Genomic DNA, 22,801 nt, shown 5'->3' on the forward strand with positions numbered 1-22,801 from the left:
ATGGAATTTACTTAGCTTATTTTAGAAATAATATTTAAAAAATTCATTTGAGAAATCTTAATTAGTGAAATAAACATTTAGGTTCCTGCCCCACAGTACCTCGACGTTTTTCTCTTTTATTCTCTTGTTATTAGTTTGTTATTATACATCAGTGTTTATGTAGTTCCATTTCCAATATCACTTTCTCATCAATATGTTAACATGTCATTTGCAATTGCAGGTTCTTAATTTAGCGTAAAGTACTGGAACATTTTGAATTTTATCGGAGTTGTAGGAACTTTACACGAGGTATATTAATTGAAATTATTTTTTGTGATGCACTAATTTAATGTGCAAGATGATTTTATGTTTTTTATCCTTCTTTTTCTTGTACATTCTATGTAAACATATGCAAATCGAATAATTATTTATAAAGTACAGAAATGTATGTCCTCTGCTTTGTGTCCAAAAATCTGTTCCGGCCCTGTTTTTCTCTGTTTGCCTAGTTTATTTGGAGTATTACCATGTTATCATCAATGTTAATTAAGAAAATTGGAGATATATGCTACTACTTATTCACTACAAGAATTCGGATAAATAAATTGATTATTATTTTTTTGTTATTATTCTTTACTTTAGATTGTTTTAATATCTTGTTGTATGATGTAAAATTTTTTGAAGGTAGGTGTTGTCGTATTTTTGGTTGCTTGGTTATATCTAAAATGGACAAAGATTGGATGTCTAAGCATAGATTATCAACTGAATATGATATTGGAGTAGAGTCTTTCTTGAAATTTGCATTGCAAAATGCCGACGATCCTGATGCAATCCCTTGCCCTTGTGCAAAATGTGGTAATATAAAGAAGAAAAATGTCAAAACTATAAGGGCACATTTGTACTGTAACGGGATAGATTTGACATATCATACATGGATATGGCATGGGGAAAGATATACGAGTAAAAGCTCAATGAAGTATGATGATCGAGCTGGGAAAGTTGAACACAAAGATTTTGCTGAAGAACCAATAGATATGGTACATGGTGTATATGATAGTTATTCTGAGAATCCAGATCAATTCACTAAGCTACTAGAAGATGCTGAGAAACCTTTATATCCAGGATGCACTAAATTCACAAAGTTATCTGCAATTGTGAAACTATTTAACTTCAAGGCAAAATATAGTTGGAGTGATAAAAGTTTCACTGATCTGCTTCTTTTGTTTGGAGAAATGCTTCCAGGTGAAAATGAATTGCCTTTGTCATTGTATGATGCAAAGAAAAGCTTACGTGCATTAGGAATGGATTATGTTAGAATTCATGTTTGCCCTAATTATTGTATCTTATACCGAAAAGGGTATGAAGATTTTATCAATTGCCCTACTTGTGGGACGTCAAGGTGGAAGGTGGGCAACAAGTGTAAAGTAAAAGAAGGAGTTCCGGCAAAGGTCTTGTGGTATTTTTCACCTATTCCAAGATTTCAAAGAATGTTTCGTAATAAGACGATATCCAAGGAGTTAACTTGGCACTCTAATGAAAGAATTCGTGATGGATACTTGCGGCATCCAGCTGATGCACCGTCTTGGAAATTAGTTGATCGCAAGTGGCCAGACTTTGCATCAGAGAGAAGAAATCTTAGATTGGCTATATCAGCTGACAGGGTCAATCCCCATAGTTTGATGAGTTCTGCATATAGTTGTTGGCCAATTTTAATGATCACATACAATCTTCCGCCATGGTTGTGTATGAAGAGAAAATTTGTGATGCTTACTTTGTTGATATCTGGACCTAGACAGCCGGGAAATGATATTGATGTGTACTTGGCACCTCTGATTGATGACCTAAAATGCTTATGGGATACAGGTGTTGAAGCATATGATGCATATCGAGAAGAAAGTTTTTCTCTTAAAGTTGTCTTACTATGGACAATCAATGATTTTCCTGCATATGGGAACATGTCGGGTTGTGTTGTGAAAGGATATCATGCATGTCCTATTTGTGCAGAAGAAACATACTCAATAAGGTTGAAGCATAGTAGAAAAATGTCATATACAGGGCATAGAAGGTTTCTACCTTTAAGTCATCCTTATCGAAGGCAAAAAAAGTCATTCAATGGGAACCAAGAGTTTAATCCAGCACCAAATCCATTGAGTGGCCATGAAGTTTTGGAAAGAGTTGAAAGAATTAATTATCGACCCGGAAAACTTACTGGAAAGCTTCAGTCAAAGAAGGATGATGGAAAACCATGCTGGAAAAAGAAATCAATATTCTTTGAACTTGAGTATTGGAAACATTTGCATGTTCATCATATTCTTGATGTGATGCACATTGAAAAAAATGTTTGTGAAAGTCTCATCAACACATTACTTGACGTTCCGGGAAAAACAAAGGATGGGGTGGCATCAAGATTGGACCTTTTGGAAATGAATGTGAGGACTGAATTGGCACCAAATGTGGGAGAGAAAGGACATTTTTGCCACCAGCCTGTTATACACTAAGTAAGGATGAAAAAAAAAGTTTTTTCAACTCTTTGGCTGGAATAAGGGTCCCCACAGGCTACTCATCCAATTTTAAAAACCTTGTGTCGATGAAGGACTTGAAACTGGTTGGCCTTAAGTCACATGACTATCACACTTTAATGCAACAATTGCTTCCTGTGACCATCCGCGGAATTTTGCCAAAAAATGTCAGGGATGTTGTGACTCGGTTGTGTTTCTTCTTCAATGAGTTATATAAGAAAGTAATAGATGTCCCAAAATTGGATGAGCTGCAAAAAGAGATTGTGATGATATTGTGTTTGCTTGAAAAATATTTTCCCCCTTCCTTTTTTGATATAATGATTCATTTAACTGTTCATCTTGTAAGGGAGATAAAATTGTGTGGACCGGTATGGCCTAGGCACATGTACCCATTCGAAAGACACATGAATATTTTGAAAAGTTATGTGCGCAATCGCAATCGGCCTGAAGGGTGCATGGCAGAAAGTTATATTGCTGAAGAGGCTGTCGAATTTTGCTCAGACTATTTGTCTAATATCCACACAATTGGGATACCATCAACGCATCATGAAGGAGAACTTACTAAGCCTTTATCGGGAGCAGTGGTCCACTCTATAAGTGACAATGAATTGCAGCAAGCACATCGTTACGTATTGGCAAATGACGTTGAGATTGATCCTTATATCGAGTAGTATATCCTACTTATGCCTTTATGCGTTTTGATTACATTCTATTTCATTTACTAGAAAAATTTTCTTTAGGAAACACATGTTGGAGTTGAATGAAAGATTTCCTAATAAAGCTAGGTCGAAGAAGTGGTTACAAGATGAGCATAACCGAACTTTTATCATCTGGTTGCGTGATAGCGTAAGTTATATAAATACTATATGTTGACATAATTGTAACTCTTGATGCATTAAAAATATAACTTTTTATTCTTTTTGTTAAATATAGGTTGCACGGGTAGTTGACCATTCCACACATAAAATATCAGAAAGATTGAAATGGATAGCACGTGGTCCTAGCACACAAGTGTTAAAGTATTCTAGTTACATGATTAATGGGGTCACTTACGCTACAAAAGAGCGTGATGATATTCGAGTTTCTCAAAACTCTGGAGTAAGCTTGGTCGCAAAGACAATGCAAGTTGCTAGTGCAAAGGATAAAAATCCAGTTGTGTCTGATATGGTTTTTTATGGAGTTATTGAAGAAATATGGGAACTAGATTACCACCAATTTCAAATTATAATGTTTAAATGCAATTGGGTGGAGAATAATAATGGTATCAAAATAGATTATCTTGGTTTTACGTTGGTGAATCTCAATAGAGTTGGATTCAAATCTGATTCTTTTATCTTGGGCAGCCAAGCAAAGAAAGTATTTTACGTTGAAGATCCCAAAGATCCTGCATGATGTGTTGTACTTGCAAATCCTAGCATGGAGTCCTTTGAATACGTAAATGGTATTGAAATGGAAGAGGCAGGACTCCACAACCAATCTTTTAGCAGAGGGTTGCATTCTATGGATGTTGATTTAGCAGATGAGGAAGCGTCATGCATTCGCGAGAACTGTGATGGGACTTGGGTCGACAATATTTAAAGAAAAAGTTATTTTTCTTTTGAGGATCATTTTGTACACCATATTGATATGTCATCTCGTATTTCATTAAGAGTTTTATTAACAATATTGAATATCATTTTGAATTACTCTTTATATTTGTTGTTTTTTTACGATGCCATTTTTTACAATTTTATTTGTATTTGTTGTTTTTGAAAATGATATTTTTATTGCGTTATTATTTCTATTTGTTGTGTATATATCTACGTTGTTATTTCTCGCTGACTGTTGATATTTCAACTCTCTTTTTTTATCAACAGAATCAGATTACAACTGTCCGCAATGAGTAGGAAGGGTAAAGAGAAAGTTGGATATGCCGTCAGCGAGAAGAGTTTGGAGGAAAATACGGCGTTCGAATCTATAAATACTGAAACCACAAGAACACCTAGAGGTCGTACACATCTAGATAAGATTGCTAGGAGACGGGTTCAAGGAATTTGGAAGATAGTAAGATTAAATAAACTTGGATAGCCAGTAGGAGACTTTGCTGCTGAAATGCAAAGTTATATTGGGGTGCTAGCTCGAGAAAAGGTTAAGATAAGTTACAAGTCTTGGAAGCAAGTTCCAAATGGAGTCAAAGAATTGGTATGGGAATCTGTTAATGTAAGTAAATTAGTTGCTTCTGCCATTTATTTACTTTTTGGATTAAATTGTCATTTATTTCCAATTCTGGTTGCTATTTTGAAGTACTGATATTTTGAAACCAATGTTTCAGGCTGATAGTTTCATATGTTAATGTTGCTCCGCTGATCTGATATAAAATCACTTAACATTCTTATTTCAAAATGAATATTAAAATCTTTATCATGATTCATGCATTTCAATATTCATATGGTTATAAAATTTCCAATTATTTTTTTTATAGTTGACGTATGATGTTGACCAAAGCTGGAAGAAGGGATGTTTGAGTTCGGCAAATACTAAGTGGCGTCAATTTAAAACCTATCTCACTCAGACTTTCATCTTGAGCAAGCTTGATAAACCGGAGGAGTTGAATGAACCCCCGACTAGATATGGTATTGCACAAGATGATTGGAGTTCTTTTGTCATTAGTCGCATGTCCGATGACTTCACTGTAAGTTTCTTTTTACTTGTAAAGTAAGTTGATCATTTGTTAATTTTTGGAATAAATAAATTTTATATGTTGAATGTTTGACTTGATTAGAAACTGAGTGACAAACAAAAAGAACGAAGAAAACAGAACTTGTACCCCCATCGTCTTGCTCGTAAGGGATAAGCACGCTATGCCAAAGAAATTGTAAGTTTACAATACACTGGAAAGCACACACTTTTGTTGGTATATATCATTTGATTGTTATTTTTTGTAGGCAAATGAATTATCTGATGATGATGAGATCAATAGAGCTATTATTTGGAAGAAAGGTCGAGTCAATAAAGAAGGGAAATTTGAAGGAAGCGATTTGAAAATGACAGTAGAGAAGATAGTGAGATTTCTCAACATCACAATCTATTGTTTAATTTCAATGAAATCTTGTAAAATAATTATTTATTTCTCAATTCCATTACAGGATGATTACATACAACAAAAGCGTGAGGGTAAACTGAACATGATAGGGACAAAAGAAGATATCTTGACAAAAGCACTCGAATCATATGAACATGGTGGGCGTGTGAGGGCTGTTGGAGGTCATGTCACTCCAACATTATATTTTAATGTTGGTAGAGTATGGAAGAATGTCGATGTTGACAGAGATTTGGTTATTGAGCAAAAGAAAGAGTTGTCGGAGGCTAAGAAATTAATATCCGAACAAGATGCACGAATAAAAAAACAAGATACACGTATTCAAAAACTTGAAGCATTTGTGTACAAAAAAGGTGCTCTGGACAGTGAGAAAGGTAGTTGCTCGGTGAAGTTACATAAGCTCGATGAACCCTTTCTGAAAACCGACAACAATTTGCCTAATCATGAGGATTTGGATGACATCGAGATGCAAGTTGTGGACAAATCTGTTTCTCTACAGGTATTTAATCACTTGTTGCTATATATATTACTTAATATTTGTGAAATAAAGAGTTAGTGACACTAATTCATCTCGTTATTTGTTTTTTAGGGTAAACCGGTATTTTTGACATTGGAGTCTAGCTCAGATGTTGTTGCTTGTGGAACAATTTTTGAGGTCAATGGACCTAGTAAATTACTGCATGGTGTTCCATTACCATTGAATTGCATGCGTGTATCCATTGATGAAGCACTACAAAAATCAGCACGTTTGTCGGTTCCAATTCCACATGAATGTGAACTTGTTGGTGATGCCGTGAGAACACATGTGGCTTGGCCAACACACTTGATTATCTTGCGACACGAGGTACATGTGCACTTATATTTCTTTGTAAATTGTGATGAATTCTTTAGTATTTCACTTAACATGTTAACAATTACATTAATTAAAAGCGTCAGAGGAAGAAAACTACCTTTGTAAGAGAGAACCAGCCGTTGGCTTCAAGTGTGCCAAGATCATTGCGCGTGTTGTATTGTTATTGTAAGAATGTTCTTCGTGATGGCAAGAATTTACCACTGCGTTTGGATTATGGGATATTTGGAGATGATTATGAGTTGAATTTGCACATTGACGACATCAGTCCTTTATATCACTTCGAGCCACTTTCAGGAAATTGTGTAGTTGCTTACATGTGGTAAGTCTTTCAGCAACTTAAATTTTTTTCGTAGCTTAGTAATTTGTGTATAAGATGTATAAATTTAATTGGTATCATATTCAGTATAATGATTTTTGTTTATTTGAAATAATAGGCATCTTTACAAAAGGTTGGTGAAAGAAAAGAAAGACGATAAGTTCATATTTGTAAATCCACACAGCATTCCATGTTTGCAGAAAACTACACAAGACAAAACCAGCAAAATTGAAATGTTGAATCTGAGAGCGAGTGTTTTAGCAGATAGACTGAGTGATGCATCGGTAAATCAATTGGTTTTGGTGCCAAGTAGTCTCGGGTAAGCCAGAATTACGTGCAATACCATTTTCTATTGTATTTTTGAAAATTTATTGAATTTTGTGCAGTACTAATTATGTGATTGTGTGTAGTTGTCATTGGATTCTTACTGTCATTGAACCTTACAAAGAGGCTGTCTATTTGCTTGATTCTCTAAGTCATCGCATTCACGACGAAGATTGGAAATATGTGGTGGAAATGTGAGTTCATATTCCTTTTTCTTAAGTATTTGATTTAGTTGTGATTGTTGAATTCTCTTAGCCATATCATACATCAACTTTGATCAATGTACGTTATATACGTAGGGCATTGAGATTGTTTAATTCAAATAAGGGAAGAAAAGGAAGAAAAAGTGTGCAATGGGATGTAATACAGACATGTATATATAATTTTATACCGAGCTGATTTTCTTTTATTGGTATATTTCTCATTAATAATTTTACTTTTTTATGATAGGCTCCTAGACAACCAGACGTGAAACAATGTGGTTATTACGTAATGAGATTTATGAAACATATTACTGAACAAGTGTCAAATATTGGGAGGGATTCAATACGATCAATAGTACAATGATCTCTCTCTTAAACAATTTGAATATTATATATATTTATTTCATTTTAGGAATTCATTAATGGTTGGTTTTAATACTATACCTCATGTGAGTGTTTTCAGTTCACGAAAGCAGAGTACACTATGGAAGAAATTGATGACGTGCGCTCCGAGATGGCTGAATGCATACAAGATCATATTTATGATTAGGTATATATATGGCTTTCATAATTTTGCGTTTTTAACCATCGGTGTTTGATCATTGGTATATCCAAAAATATAATAGATGGTTGGATGTAGATTTAGATTTCTTTCTAATCTATTTATTGGTCCTTTGTTAGTGATGATTGGTGGTATTTAATCGAGTTGGGCATTGATATATCCAAAAATGCCGATTTGAGTGGATCTTGAAAAAGGTTCTATTTAAAGGTTGCTTATTCAAAAAGCCGATTCGATCTTTTGTTGGTTTAGAATTTGGAACTTTTTCCGATCTAGTAATTTACTGTTCTTTGGTTTTGGTATAAGAGTCAGGTTAATATTACTATCTTTTAGCATTGATTAATTGTCCCTTGATTGTGAATCATCAATTTCTCTTGATACAAAAAAACCATGGCAGCAGCTTTTGATGCATATAGTACTTGTACTTTTCACGTTTTATCCATAAATTTTCTGAGAGAAGAGCTTATATATGCAAGCACTTGCAACCTCTTACGAAAACTGCTCCCTCTTCTAAAATATTTCTAATGTTTTTCCTTTTGATACAACTTAATCTTCTTGCTCATCTTTCCTTTCTGGGTGTTTAGATATTTTTACATAATCCTTATGTTATTGGACTCTGTCTTTAGTTCCATAGTTTTGTTGATATTATAATTAAGTTTCTTACTTTTGCATTTGTCTATTTTATATTGTAGGTCTGTCCAAAGAAAAAAAAGGTTTGGATGGAGAGGGGCTAAAGATGTTAGTGGGGGAATTGCTTGTGGATGCTTTTGTGATGTCTTGTTCCAGAAAGTATTTGACAATGGAAATACAAGGCTTGTAGCACATTAATTTTATCTAAATTGATGTTTTGAACTTAATTTACTCGAAACTAGATAGATTATGATCAATTTGTAAGAATTGTAAGTTGTTTTGATCAACTAATGCACATTTTATGATGTTTTAAATATGAGAGCAATTAGTTTTTGTAAATTGATTGTTTATTTAGACTAAAATACAATGGTTTTAATTTTGATAAAAAAAAAACTGGTGGCTAATTAGACTAAACACAACGATTTTTTTTTTCTAAAAAAACGTTGTTTATGTTGATCAAAGACAACGGTTTTAAAACGTTGTAAACACACTAAAAGACAACGGTTAAAAAACGTTGTGAAACTGTTGTCTATTACGATCAAAGACAAGGGTGAAAAACCGTTGTAAGACCGATGTCGTTTTTGATATAAGACATCGTTTTATTTTCAATAATACAATGCTTATACACCGTTGTGGTTTAACATCTTAGACAACGGTTTTTCACCGTTGTCTATGACCGTGTTTTTAACAACATAGCCATTAACATCGGTTTTAAATCCCCCTTTAACAACGGTTTTTCACCCTTGTCTTTTAGCGTTTTTGTTGTAGTGCACCAAGAGAACCGACTTATCCTTCTTGAATGTGGCCTCATAAGTGACAAGCATATTGACCATCACTTCAAGGGTGGCCTCTATCTTGTTCATATTAAAGTTCACCACAAAACCGTCAAACGATGAAGGAAGAGAAATAAGCAGTAAGTCCACACACAGTTCGTGCTCCAATGTCAACTCGAGGGTCACCAATTTTTCAATGAGCCAAATCATGTGTACCCCATGCTCACGGACCGAAGTCCCATCTCGCATGCGGCATGTAATCAGCTCTTTGACAGTGGCGTACCTCTCAGATCTCTACTGAGCTCAAAAAAGTTCCTTGAGGGTCTTGTGAATGTCAGCAGCATTCACTGCATCCTCAAATCGCCTCTGAAGTTCATCAGACATCGAAGCCTGCATGTAGCATTTGGCCTTGATATCATGGTCCCACCATTTATCAAGTTTGGCCAACTCTTCCAAACTCACATCAGTCGGGGCTTCCTTCGGAGGAGATTTTTCTAACACGTAGAAGTTTTTTCCGAGCATAGGACAATCTTCAACTTACGGAACCATTCCGTATAGTTTGCGCCAGTCGGTTTGTTTTGTTCGAGAATGGAAAAGAGCGGATTACGCGAATTCATTGTAACGATATACTGAAAAGATAACAGACAATAATCAGTGATTGTTTAATTAATTTACTAAGACATAAAATAAGGCGAGTTTAATTTTATGAATTACTCTCCCACTATTTTAACGATTTTACCACCCTCTAGTGAAAACGAGAAAACTATTTTCTTTAGTAGGAACATGGAGCCCAATTTATAAATTATAGTTTCGAATAAAATCATCCAATTATAATTTTAAAAGGTAGAGTTCAATTGCTGCTAGAGCAACCTCCATGTTTTTACCTCATATACAATAAAGGGCCCAATAATATGACGCCGTTTAAAGTAATATGTCAAGTAGACCCATCAATATTAAGTTGTGATGGACGGTCGTCATGTGGACCCCCAATAAAATGAGGTGATCCCATGGGAGTTCTACCCAACTTACAACAATTGTCTACTCAATGCACAGCATTCCGGCGAACGGGCCTTCCCAATAATATGAGAAGGACCACCGTCGCAGGTAGAATCTATCATGCATTGATAGTTGATGGAAGGTAGGAAAATATAAACTATATTTAATTTCCCTTTTATTAAACTTGATATTAATTTTAAATCATATTTAAAATGAGGGATTTTAATTTTGAAAATTTGTCTCATTATTTAACTAAGTTTGTATGCTTGCAGGATTCATGCAATTTAGTCTAAACATGCATACAACAATAATATCAAATATTAAATAAAGGATGATCGATGCCTAGATCTAATCGACCCGTGGTTGCCAATCACGAGTCTAAGTCCAATCCTAGGTTATATGCAAGTATGCAATGCAATCCTATTACATTGAGCTTCCAATTTTCATTTCTTCGGTCTTTATGTTTGTTGGGCCCACCATTGTCTTCAAATCTTTATCTCCCACTAAGTCTAATAAATTTACAATAAATTTCGATGATAAGTAGGGGATACATATTTAAGGGTGGGAACGGACCATAAACCAGGCCCATTTTTATTACAAATGACAAATCAAATTGGGTCATAATACAAGCCCATTAATAAAACCCAACATTAATAAAAAAAACCAAATGTAAACAACCTAACATACACCTAAAAATTGGTCATGGCAATCGATCATCCTTTTATCCAATTATTTAATTCAATTAAATGATTGGATAACATGCAATTCAAAATAGCAATAATTGTAAATAGATAAAATCATATTTTATACACAAAATCTCATTTTATATATAAAATCATATTTTATCTAGTTTATCCATAAAATCATGTTTTATACATAAAATCTAATTTATATATAAAATCATATTTTATTATCAATTGTACCAAAATAATTTATTTCTTAAAAATTCGGGTTCAAACAAATTTGACCCATTGCCTCGTGGACCAACCGAAACAATTTTCAATCGGTCCAAAATTTATAATTTCTAAAATTATAAAATAAAAAAAATTAATTTAGAATTCTGGGGCTGCCCGTGACGATCCCGGGCAGCCCGCCCAGCCCTGCTAGGCTGGGCCATCGCCCAGCCGCGTACTGGGATAGGGCAACATTTGCCCTAGCCCAGCCGCTGGGCCGCCGCCTGCGGCCCAGTTGCGCGCTGGGCTAGGGCAACATTTGCCCTAGCCCAGCCGCCAGGCTACTGGGCCGCCTCGCGCGGCCCAGTTGTGTGATGGGCTAGGGCAATGTTTGCCCCAGCCCATCCAAAATTTTTTTTTTTTCGTTTTTTTTTAAATCGAGACATGGTACAATTTTTAATAAAATTTTAATTGTAAGATCCGAGAGCAACCTGGCTTTGATACCACTGTTGGAACACGTTTTCGGATCCGTAGATATGGTACCCAAGGCAGCGGAAGGTTTTAAAATTTTTATTTTTTGATCTGGAACGATTCCAGTTCGTGGGTATCAAATCGTAACGATTAAAATAAATTAGTAAAATAAAACAATAGTAAATTTTACCTCTCAAGTCTCAACTTGAGGTTATGGACTCCAACAGATAAATCTGCTCTTGTTGTATATCCCAGGAACTGATGACTCGATCGATCAACTCCTGAATCAGGTCCACGAACAGAATTCTAAAACTCTCTGACAGACTGCACTAGAAAGTCTATCAGAAGTTTCTACGAAGAGAATTCAACAGATCTGATCTGTCAAACCAGACTGCAAATTTTGAAATTTGCAGACTGGATTTTCGAACACAGAGAGGGAGGGGGGCGGCCAAACCTAGGAAGAGTGCTCTCTAGGTTTCGAAAATTATGAGCTCCTTGTGTGTAATTTCTGTACTGCAATAACTTATTTATAATATGGGCTGCTAACAGCTTAGGGCCCATTAGTCATAAGTTCAAGCCTGACAAGCAAAATCCGCATGTTCAGAAATTAATATAAAATTCATCGTGACTCAAATTGTTAAACCAATTTTACCAATGTGTGCAGAAACCTTTTCTGCATATTTTAATGTCAAGATAAATTTTCTGAATCCGAATTCAGTGGTTTCCAAAAATGGCATCCCTATGTCATTTTAGGAAATCTCACTCCCTCTACTCATCAATAAGAAGTCATACTTCTCATTCGCTAAATTTAACTCATTAAATTTAATTATCCCAACGGGGATTAGAAATCTATTACTTGTGCAATCCTCAATGGTTCAGGGATACAGCTAGTCGTGGGCCCACAACTCCTTTGTGACTCAGAACAAAAATTTCCGACTTGCCCATCGAATCATGGTAAGAGCGCCTAGCAACATCGCCCCATGATTCTCTAGGTATCACTGATAGTGTCTGCAAGAACCAGTGGGTTTTGGTTAGCGTACAGTACGGTCCCTTCATCCATATATCTCGATCGAATCAACAACCATTTGTATATCGAGAGTCGTTCGAGATTCGATAACTATGCAATGCATCTCGGAGATCAAATAGTGACATCGCATGTGCAACTAGAAAATCAAGTAACCTAAAGCACATCATGTACTCTGGACAGAGATTTGTCACACTAATATCTCCTCAGATCGCATAGGATATCCACACTCGCAAGCGTGTGGTGAATCCTTGACAAAAAATCATTGACTCCTATATGTGTCGTAACTGTACCCAATCTCGACACCTGATGACCCTCATGGAGTCGGTAAACGAGTCAAAGTACAGTACTAGCATATATAGTCTCCATGATGTTTCAAGTAGTAAGGACTAATGGTGTACAACCAAAACCATGGACTTATCCACTCAATGAGTGAAAACCACTTGGAAAGTCCAAATAGGGTAGTTCGATCATTCATCCAATGAATATCCATTTTCATGCTTCGAACATCTCTATGTTCCATACCAATGAAACGTGGTACTCGGCATCGCAAATGCTAGTCTCAATCTTGAGCGATCCTTATCCTCATTGCGGATGACTCAATTGACTAGAAACTGGTTTAGAATATACAGTGATTACAAGATGTGTTTCATGATAGTCATCCATATCCACTATCACATCTTGCATGCACTTTAGTATATTCAAGGTCTTTATCTAAACATCGTATAGCACGTCACAACATAACAATATGATAAAGTAAATTCCAATAAAGAGTGTAAATTATATTAAACAAAGTTTGTTTACAAATAGAGTCATAAAGGCCTTAGCCACAAATTGGCTAGCAGGGCACCCACTCTTTCAGTCAACATAATAGGACAACATCAGCGTGCTAATCCTTTTAAGTATGTCTATTATGTCATGTCGATGCCTTTCATTCATGACTTTAATTTGGCTCTATTGGCAAAGGAAAATTGGAAGCTTGTGATTGAACCAAATTCCTTAGTTTCTCAAGTCCTAAATGCTCACTATTTTCCAGAATCCATTTTTTAAGCAAAGGCTAGGGGTAATACGAGTTATGTGTGGCGTTGCTTGATGGATACTCAAGATTTAATCAAAAAAGGGGTGAGAAAGCGCATAGACTCGAGTTCTCAAACAAAGATTTGGGGTGAATCATGGCTGCTTGATTTGAATAACCCACGTATTGAATCTGAGTGTCCCATGGAGTTGCAAAACTCTACTGTCAATTCTCTGTGAATTTCAGATGAAGGAGGTTGGGATACAAATATTTTGAATGATTTATTCAATCAGAGAGACGTGATTGTGAAGATCGTTGGTGTTGGAGTGCTGATCGAAAAGGTTTGTATACAGTGAATAGTGGATATAGTTGTTGACTTCATCTCAGAGACAGCACCCGAGTAACTTGGAGGTTAACTGGCTTAAAATCTAGAATATGAATCTCCCTGTTAAGGTAAGAAATTTCATTTGGTGCATTCTTTAAAATTGTCGTCCTACTATGGTGACTTTAAAAAATAGAAGAGTTGATATTCTTGAGTGGTGTCCTTTATTCCATCATGATCATGAAACTGATTTCAATGCCTTTAGTTTCTTGACCTTTTGTTCGAAATGTGTGGAGTCTCATTTTTTTGGGTAGCGATATGGGAGTTATTATATCGTTTCGTGTTTGGTGGAACAATTTAGTTAATACTCGTCAGCTATATATATTGAGACTGTAGTGATGGTTCTGTGAAGTATTTGGAATATTGGAAACAACGTAGTATGGAATGGACGACACAAGGATGCAACTCTCATTTTCCAGTCAGCCATGGAATCTATTTTCAGTGGCAGATGGCCAATTAAGGAGTACAAACTATAACATTTCATCTCTTCAGCTAGAGAATGTAGACTTGAGCAAACCGCCAAACTCAATGCTCAAATGCAATGTGGATGCAACAGTTTTTCAAGATCCTCCTCGCATGGGCTATGGATGTATTGTAAGGGATTCTCATGGTTCAGTCATTGATGCTATGTATGGAAACATTTTTGGAGGTTATCACCCGTCAATTGCGTAGGATCTTTGTGTTAAAGAGGCTCTTAATTGGCTAAAGAACATCAATCTCTAACATAATTTTTGAGTCAGGTGCGTTGGTGGTTGTTGTTGAAGCTATAAAGTCATCGACCATGGGTGCTTCTAGTATGAGATTAATTGTGGAAGATTGTAGATTATTTTCTTTGAAAAACTACATTATGTTTCTTTATCTTTTGTCCGAAGATGAGCGAACCAAGCGGTTAATCTGTTAGCTAGGCCTAGGACGGCTGGTTCTTTGACTGTTGTGAGAGATGAGTTTCTCCCCCACCTTATTTAATTTCTGATGTAATTTGTCATGACTTATTGTAATGAATCTAGTCTTTATTCCCAAAAAAAAAAAAGCCTCAAGAATATCTTTAAATATTTGAACATTTTCGGGTTGGTTCGGGTTCGGGTCGTGTTCGGGTTGAGGAATTTTTAAATATTTTTTTTTTAACCCGACTATAACCCACCCAACCCACCCGAATTGACACCCCTAATTGGATTACCCCCTGTCGGCAAGAAATTAGAAAAAATTATTAGCATTGAAAAATCTCTTCTATGACCGGAACGTGTTAATATTAATGGTTGATCCAATTATGGATGGTTCAACACACAATAATGTGCTTGAGTTTTGATACCATGTTAATTAATGATGGACTTGGACCCAACTCCATCACAAAAACTAGCTCAATGAGAGAGGGTTGTCCAAGATCATATATTGAATTCTCAGTAACTTTATTCAACCGATGTAGAACATATCTTTAACACATGAAAATATATTTATTAAGTCTTAAATTTAGGACAATTCTATCATTTTATTTATTATTTAACTTAAATTATTATTATTTTAACAAAAAAATTGAAACACTTTTTTTTTAAAAAAATAAACTTATATTAAACTAGTTCAAACTTGAAAAAGTTGAAACTTGACCACGATTAATCGTACTTGTCGATTTTTATAACCACGATTACTTGTTAAACCCTATCATAAGCACATATTTCACTCAGCAGACTTTTACTACTAAAGTCTCTAATTTATGTTATATCCTCTTCTTAACCATAAATATTGATTTAAAAAAGTCGCACTTGGCATAATTAAGTGTATGTCAACTGCTCACATTTGGTCGAGTGCAATGTTTGAGAGAAGTTTCAAGAACCAGCGAGGCAAAATTAAATACCGCTTAAAATAGTTAATATTTTAGTAAACACTAATTTATTGTCACGAGACAAGAAACTTGTACATTTCCCAGAATTGAATACAGCATCAGCTCCAAGGAAAATGAGGCGACAGAGGGGACGGGATTTCTCCGAGGGTGGTTGCCCCCGCTCTGCTCCGCCCGTGATTTTTCTCCGATACACCAACAGCCCTTCTTCGAACAGATGAACCAACAGCAGCTAGCTATCTGTGTGTGTGTGTGTGTATTTCAGATGGTTTATCTTTCGATCGGCGCTTTTTTCGTCTGTATCGTTCTTTATTATGCGAAGAACCTAGATCAGTTTTCGCCAGATATTCTTTTGCGTCCCAATTGACAGCTTCGTTGTGGATCTGGCGAATTACGAGGCTGTGATGATGATGGGCTTGTGTTTTTTCTTTGGATTTGTATAGCTGATGGGTACCGGGCATGGGGACGATCGGACCCGTATCTTGGCGGGGCGGTCCCGGACGGCCATGCGATTGGATGGGTTCTGCTCATCGTCGCGGCAACCGGCGATCTGCAGCCATGGCGTGGTTGTGTTCCTTGTGCTCTCTTTCTCAAGATCTGAGCCTCCTTTTTTTTTCTTTTTTTTAAAAAAAAAATAAAATTAGTATTTAGTTTTTTTAAAAAAAAAAATTTGTTATTTATATATATGTCTTCTTCGAAATTAATTTTGAAAATTGGCGATTTTGATGGTAAACCCTACGCTTTCTATAGAGGACAAAGTGGAATTGAGACTGAACCCCATCCCAATATTAATTATTATTAGCATAATCGTACACGCGTTGCTTTAAGAGCACACAATTCCGATATTTTTATTTATATTAGAATTAGATTAGATTTAGGGGTGCAAACGAACCGAGCCGGTTCGTGAGCTTTACGAATCCGTTCGATAAATATTTGATTCGTATTCGAGCTTATCGAACTCGAGTCGAATTCGAACATGTTCGAACTTTTTTTTCGAGCTGAGCTCGAGCTAAAATTATTATGTTCGATAGTTCGCGAATAGTTCGCAAGTTTTAATATTTTATTAATATAATATAATTATATAATAAATATATATACATTTCGAATTTTTTCAAATATTTCGAGCTTTTCGAACCATAATATTTGAGCAATAGTTCACGAATAGATTCGAATGTTTCGAGCCGAACTTAAACTCGAACTTTATTTCGAGTCGAGCTCGAGCCAAAATATTTGAAATTATCGAGTTTCGAATCGAGCTCGAACACAAATATACTCTTATCGATTCAAATTCGAGCTTTAAAATTTTACAATTATTCGAATCGATTCGGTTCGTTTATACCCCTAATTTGATTAGATAAGAGTATATAAAATACGAAAGAGAATTAAATGTTACTCGTTTTGATTATAAAATTTGAAAAACTGGTTTTTTATTTTAGCAACAGAATAGTTCTGGCTTGGGTTTATAATTCCATGGGTTTGACAAAGAGACGACAATTTTCTACCCGGTTTGAAACTATGCGGTAAAAATTTGTGATGCAAACGAATCGAGTCGAATAATGACAAAAACTTAAAGTTCGAATTCGGCTCGAATTAAGTATATTCGAGTTCGAACTCAATTCGAAACTCGAAAATTTCAAACATTTTGGCTCGAGCTCGGCTCGAAATATTCGAACCTATTCGTGAACTATTCGAACTATTAGTTTGATATTATGGTTCGAAAAACTCGAAATGTTCGATGGTTCAAAATTTATATATATTTATTATATCCTTATGTTATATTAGTAAAATATTAAGGCTCGCGAACTATTCGTGAACTATCGAACAAAATAATCTGACTCGAATTCGGCTCGAGAAAAATTCGAACATTTTCGGATTCGGCTCGAGTTCAATAAGTTCGAATACGAATCAAATATTTATCGAGTCGGTTCGCAAAGCTCGCGAACCAGCTCAATTCGTTTACCAGAAATGAGACAGATTCAGTAACATATTTTCGGGTATGAGTTTGAAATCGAAAATTTTATATATCTCTCACAATAAATTACACATAATTTTATTTTAATTGACTCATGATCTATGTTTTAAAAAACACGCATTATCGTATAAATTTACAATTACATTTAATATGTTTTCATTTTAAATGTTTTATCATTTTATATAAAAATTACCTTCATTCGGAAATCAGTTATCCACATAAAACTCTACATCATAAATTAGAGGTAGTTTTTTTAAAAGTGAATAATGTTTTTTTTAGAGAAAAAGTAAATAATGTTAAACGTACAAAAATAGCGTGAAATTTTTGCATTTAATTTTTTGTGTTGTACAAATTAACATACAAATTTCTCTGTACATGTAGCATTACTTAATTAAAAAGTTCAATTTTGTGTGTCTTTTTTTCGGATAGACGTCTAGTTTGTATGCATTTCAATACATAGGGATAACTGTCTTCTAACAACAAAAGTGACAATCGCATTAAAAGTGCGTTTGGATTAATAAACTAAAAGAAAAAAAACATTATTTTTTTAAAAAAAAATGATTTTATTGTTTTACATGTGTTTGGATATATTTCTACCTCTTTTAAAATCAGTTAATTAAGATAAAATACAAGTGGTTTTTTAAAATCCCATATTTATATCTTTTAAAGTATTTTTTTGTAATAACTTAACTTAAAAAAATACTTTCAACCTATTTATCCAAACACAAAATTATTACAATTTTATTTTAAAATACTTTTAAAAGCCAATCTGAAAAAATATTTTTTAAAACAAAATATTTCTATATCCAAGCAAACTCTAACTATTAAGGTGAAATCTCGAGATTAATAAAATTATTTTATAAAAAAATGATGTATTATCTCCTTGTTTTTTTAAATTTTGAGTACACGCAGTTTCATATTTTCAAATTTTGAGCACACTTTCGTTTTTTAAGATTGTGTATGCTCAAAATTTGAAAACTCGGGAAGGTAGTATATAGTCATGGAGGGTTTTGAGGAATCTAAAGATTTCAAAAGTAGCGTATGTAGCTAACCAAAAAAAAATATCATGGATTTATTTGCCAAAATTTTCTCTAAAAATTACAATCCAAAAGAGTGAGATTGAGAAATATATAAATTTAAATAAATCCCTTAAATTACTGTAGTGATCCGACTCTCAATCGAGCAAATAAATTGTCTAAGAATGTTTCAATTATTAAAATATGACTAAGGAACCCTTATTCTAGTAGAAAATCGGATTCGGGACGTTCGAAAATGGCTCAAAGTGTATCTAAGGTCTGAGCAGTTTGGAAGGTCTGAACTAGTTTGGATGCAAGGGTGTGTTCGGAAGCATCAAGCAGTTCAGAAGCTTCGAACTCAATATCGGAATGTCCGAACTCTCCCAGATAGACAAAGTATGGGTTGATTGGTGATTTGACTCAAGGAAGTTCGGAAGTTTCGAACTCCACCTAAAACAGTGAGTTGTCCAATCACAGAACATGCGTTTGGTGAATAGCGATCGAAAGTACCGAAGGCGCGATCGGAAGCTCTGAACTAGATATCAGATGTTCCGAACTCCTATCTATGAATAGGAGTCGATGCCCTCATTCTGAATTTCCGATTTCCCAGCTTATCTATCTCATTCTTAGTCGTTATTTGGGGCTATTTAGGTGTTGTCTCGAGGGCCAGGCGTAGCAAGGCGCTACCAGGGTCGTAGCGAAGTTCTGCCTAAAATTTGTGGAAATAATCATCAGTGGGCTAATGACGGATGCAGGTAATACTCTGAGATCCTTGATAATTTTGGGAGTATCTATTAGCTTATGTAAGACTTTTAGAATGATAAAAGTGATACAGTATACATTTGATTATAGGCTTGGATACTAGGTTGTTTACCTAGACTTGACCTATAGACATACATAAGTACTGACTAAGATATCCAACTGAGTATGCATTCTTATGTGTTACATTTTTATCTGTCATGATATGCATGTATTATTATTCATATGTTGTATGTCCATGTATCACGTTGAGCCGTTCCTTGAGATAGCCATGTTTAGCAGGATCGCTCAACCCTAGTTTGTGGACGATTGGACATCATGAGTCACAGTGGCTGACGGGTCGGGAGGACTGTGATGTTTCCTTGATATTTTCATATCCACATCTGGATGATTGTGCTAGTTATCCAGAGATGTATTTTTGAGTTGGTACTTGTAGTAACCCGTATTTCAATTTAAGAGCTTAAATGGTAATCATGATTAAGGAGTTTCGATCTAAATTAATCAAGTGATTTCGGATAAAAAAAAAATTTGGAATCAGGGCTTCGGAACCACCGAAGAGATCAGACCTTCCAAAGTGGGTTCGGAAGCAACGAACCTAGCAGCTTTATAGGATCAGTTTGGGTGTAGAGAGGGTGAATACACCAAAAAACTTCTTAACAATGAAATTTAGAACTCAATCGGATTGACGATTGACTTATTTTCTTCTTGGTTGTCGATGTAAGTTGAAAAAAAAATGAAATATGCGGAAGATGCCAACAAAAAGATTTTGAACACTAAGTAAGAAAAATGAATGTGAGACTGAAAATGCTAAGTAAACTGAAATGAATAATACGCTTGGATGTTTCTGAATGTTCAAAAAATTAAAAACTCATGTGTCACCTCTTCTTCTCTGCAAGAAGGTTTATACTAGAAGACTTTGAATTTTACAACTCTTTGCAAAATCCCACTTCAAGACTAGGACTTACCACACAACCTATCTTAGTACTCCTATAAAAAAAACAACAACAAATACAGTCCTAGACTGAATTTAATATCGCGTGATTACAACTCGATTACAAGTGCACAAATTGATCCTTCAATGATCAGATGATATCTGCGAATTGTTTCGAGTGCTTGATCCGTTTAGCTTGATGAAATTTTAAAGATTTTTGGTTGATTGTTTAAAGATTGCGAGTTCGTGTGTAATACTTCCTGGAGCTTCCAAAATTGATCGAGATGCCTATTTATAGGCTTGGGTGCCAACGATCATAATTTTTAAAATATTTTCTGATATCTTCAAATTCTTTCCGTTGCACTGTTTATATTTTCCACATCATCATTCTAGTACAATCTCAGTGCACGGAGGTTGTTGCAAAGTGTCAGTGTACGAAAGGCTTTATCCGTTGAGGTAGACTGACTGAATATTCTTGGAATGTTGGTAAACTTGTCTGCGTGAACTTCAGTTGACTGACGAGAGTAGTTTTGTGGAAAATAGGTGAACTAACTTCAAGTCTGAATATTTTTGGAATATAAGTAAACTGTCTGCACGAACTTCAGTTGACTGGCGAGAGCAGTTTTGTAACTGGAGAGCTCGACTAACCAGTCTGGGTAAGTAACCGTTCTTCTTGATATCAGTTTATGTGCGAGAGCAGTTTACTTAATCGGTCCAGTTCAGTGATGCAGTTTTGATGTGTGTTTGACTTAATTTCACGAAAACACCGTAACTTAAATTCCTCAACAATTTTCTCATTTTCGGAGTTTGACAAAACTAATTAGCTCTTGAGTTGTTTTTGTTGTTGTAGTCAAGGCATCTTAAGAACTGTTTCCCTTTTTATTTGAACTGTTAGTCTGTTTCTGCTTTTTTGACAAAAAAAAGTATGAATAATAATAATTTGTCTGGGAAAATAATGATGCATTCATAAAGACAATCAACGATAATCTAGCAAACATGTGTAGATAAGATAATCAGGGCTGAACTATTATCATTGACTTGAAGAATGGCGATGAATGTTATATCCTCGATTAATTAAGAGTAGATGACCTGCTGAACTGGCCCTGATGGCCATCTCTCGACTGAGTAATGAAGAACTGATCTGACTGTTCAGAATTTTTTGGGTGAGATGATAGAAAGACTATCTGATTGGACATGACGTGAAAGTTGTCAACCAAGGATCCTTGCAGAGACTGAATGTAGGGACCTCGGGTTGCTAATCTCGTCTTAAGGGCAATTAATGATTAATCACAATTAATCATATCATTAAAGAGTAAACGAAAACAAAAGATCAAAACAAAATTTTTTTTAAAACTTCAACACCTCGCTCGATCGGTCAAATCTTACCGATCGAGCGAGCACAAAATTTCAAGTCTCGGGTTCCAGCCAAAACAGGCCTCGCTCGATCGGTCAAATCTTACCGATCGAGCGGGCATGCTCTATTCAAAAAATCAGCAGAATTGCTCTTGTTCTGTTGCTGTCAAAATGTGATTCCAAGTATTCTTAACTATAACTCATCAATCCAAAACATGTTATATCAATCCTAAAACATGTATACATATGTAAATCAAGTCTAATTACCATGTCATGCATTTATACATTAACAAGTAATGCAAAGGCTATCAAAAGAACTAGCAATACAATAAGTTCTACAAGTATATAAACATGTTATACTTGATTACAACTCAATCTGTGACAGCAATTCAACACCTAAAACCCAAGTCCACACATGCTAAATCTCTCTCCCGAGCTACTCTTATCGTTTCAGACTAGCTCCTGCCCCACCTGTCGTCATGCATACATACAAAACAAGACAACAGCTGGATAAACTCCGGTGAGAATATAATTCCCAGTATAAAAGACATATACATGCGTTAAAATATAAACATGTCAATTCCATGATAGAATAATATAACGCATATCTAAATCAATTCAAAACATATTAGGAAAGACTTCAAGTTATACTTCAAATCAAAATATTTATATAGCGCGCTATCAAGAATTGATTCATCTCAAATTGTTGCCATCAAGATTCGTATCCGATCTTGACATGGATATTCATCTATCGTCGTCTCATCAGACTCGAAAATAAGGTCCATCTGACCTTAGCATTAGAATCAATTCAATATCATATCAAAAGCAATAAAGATCCACTACCTGTGATGGATCGACAATAACATAAGTTCTACCTCAAGAACAAGTAAATAAACAAGTATGTGATTTGTTCGGGATAACTC

General features: G+C 35.1%; 1 protein-coding gene across 1 annotated transcript; it reads left to right on the forward strand.

The window, feature by feature from the left end:
• Positions 1 to 701: 701 nt before the first annotated feature.
• On the forward strand, positions 702 to 2,474 carry LOC140878904 (uncharacterized). The gene has a single exon (XM_073282529.1). It carries the CDS (start codon positions 702 to 704, stop codon positions 2,472 to 2,474), a length of 1,773 nt encoding a protein of 590 aa, XP_073138630.1.
• The last annotated feature ends 20,327 nt before the right edge of the window (positions 2,475 to 22,801 follow it).

This window comes from Henckelia pumila, chromosome 2 (assembly GCF_033568475.1).
Source record: "Henckelia pumila isolate YLH828 chromosome 2, ASM3356847v2, whole genome shotgun sequence".
NCBI classification, from domain to species: Eukaryota; Viridiplantae; Streptophyta; class Magnoliopsida; order Lamiales; family Gesneriaceae; genus Henckelia; species Henckelia pumila.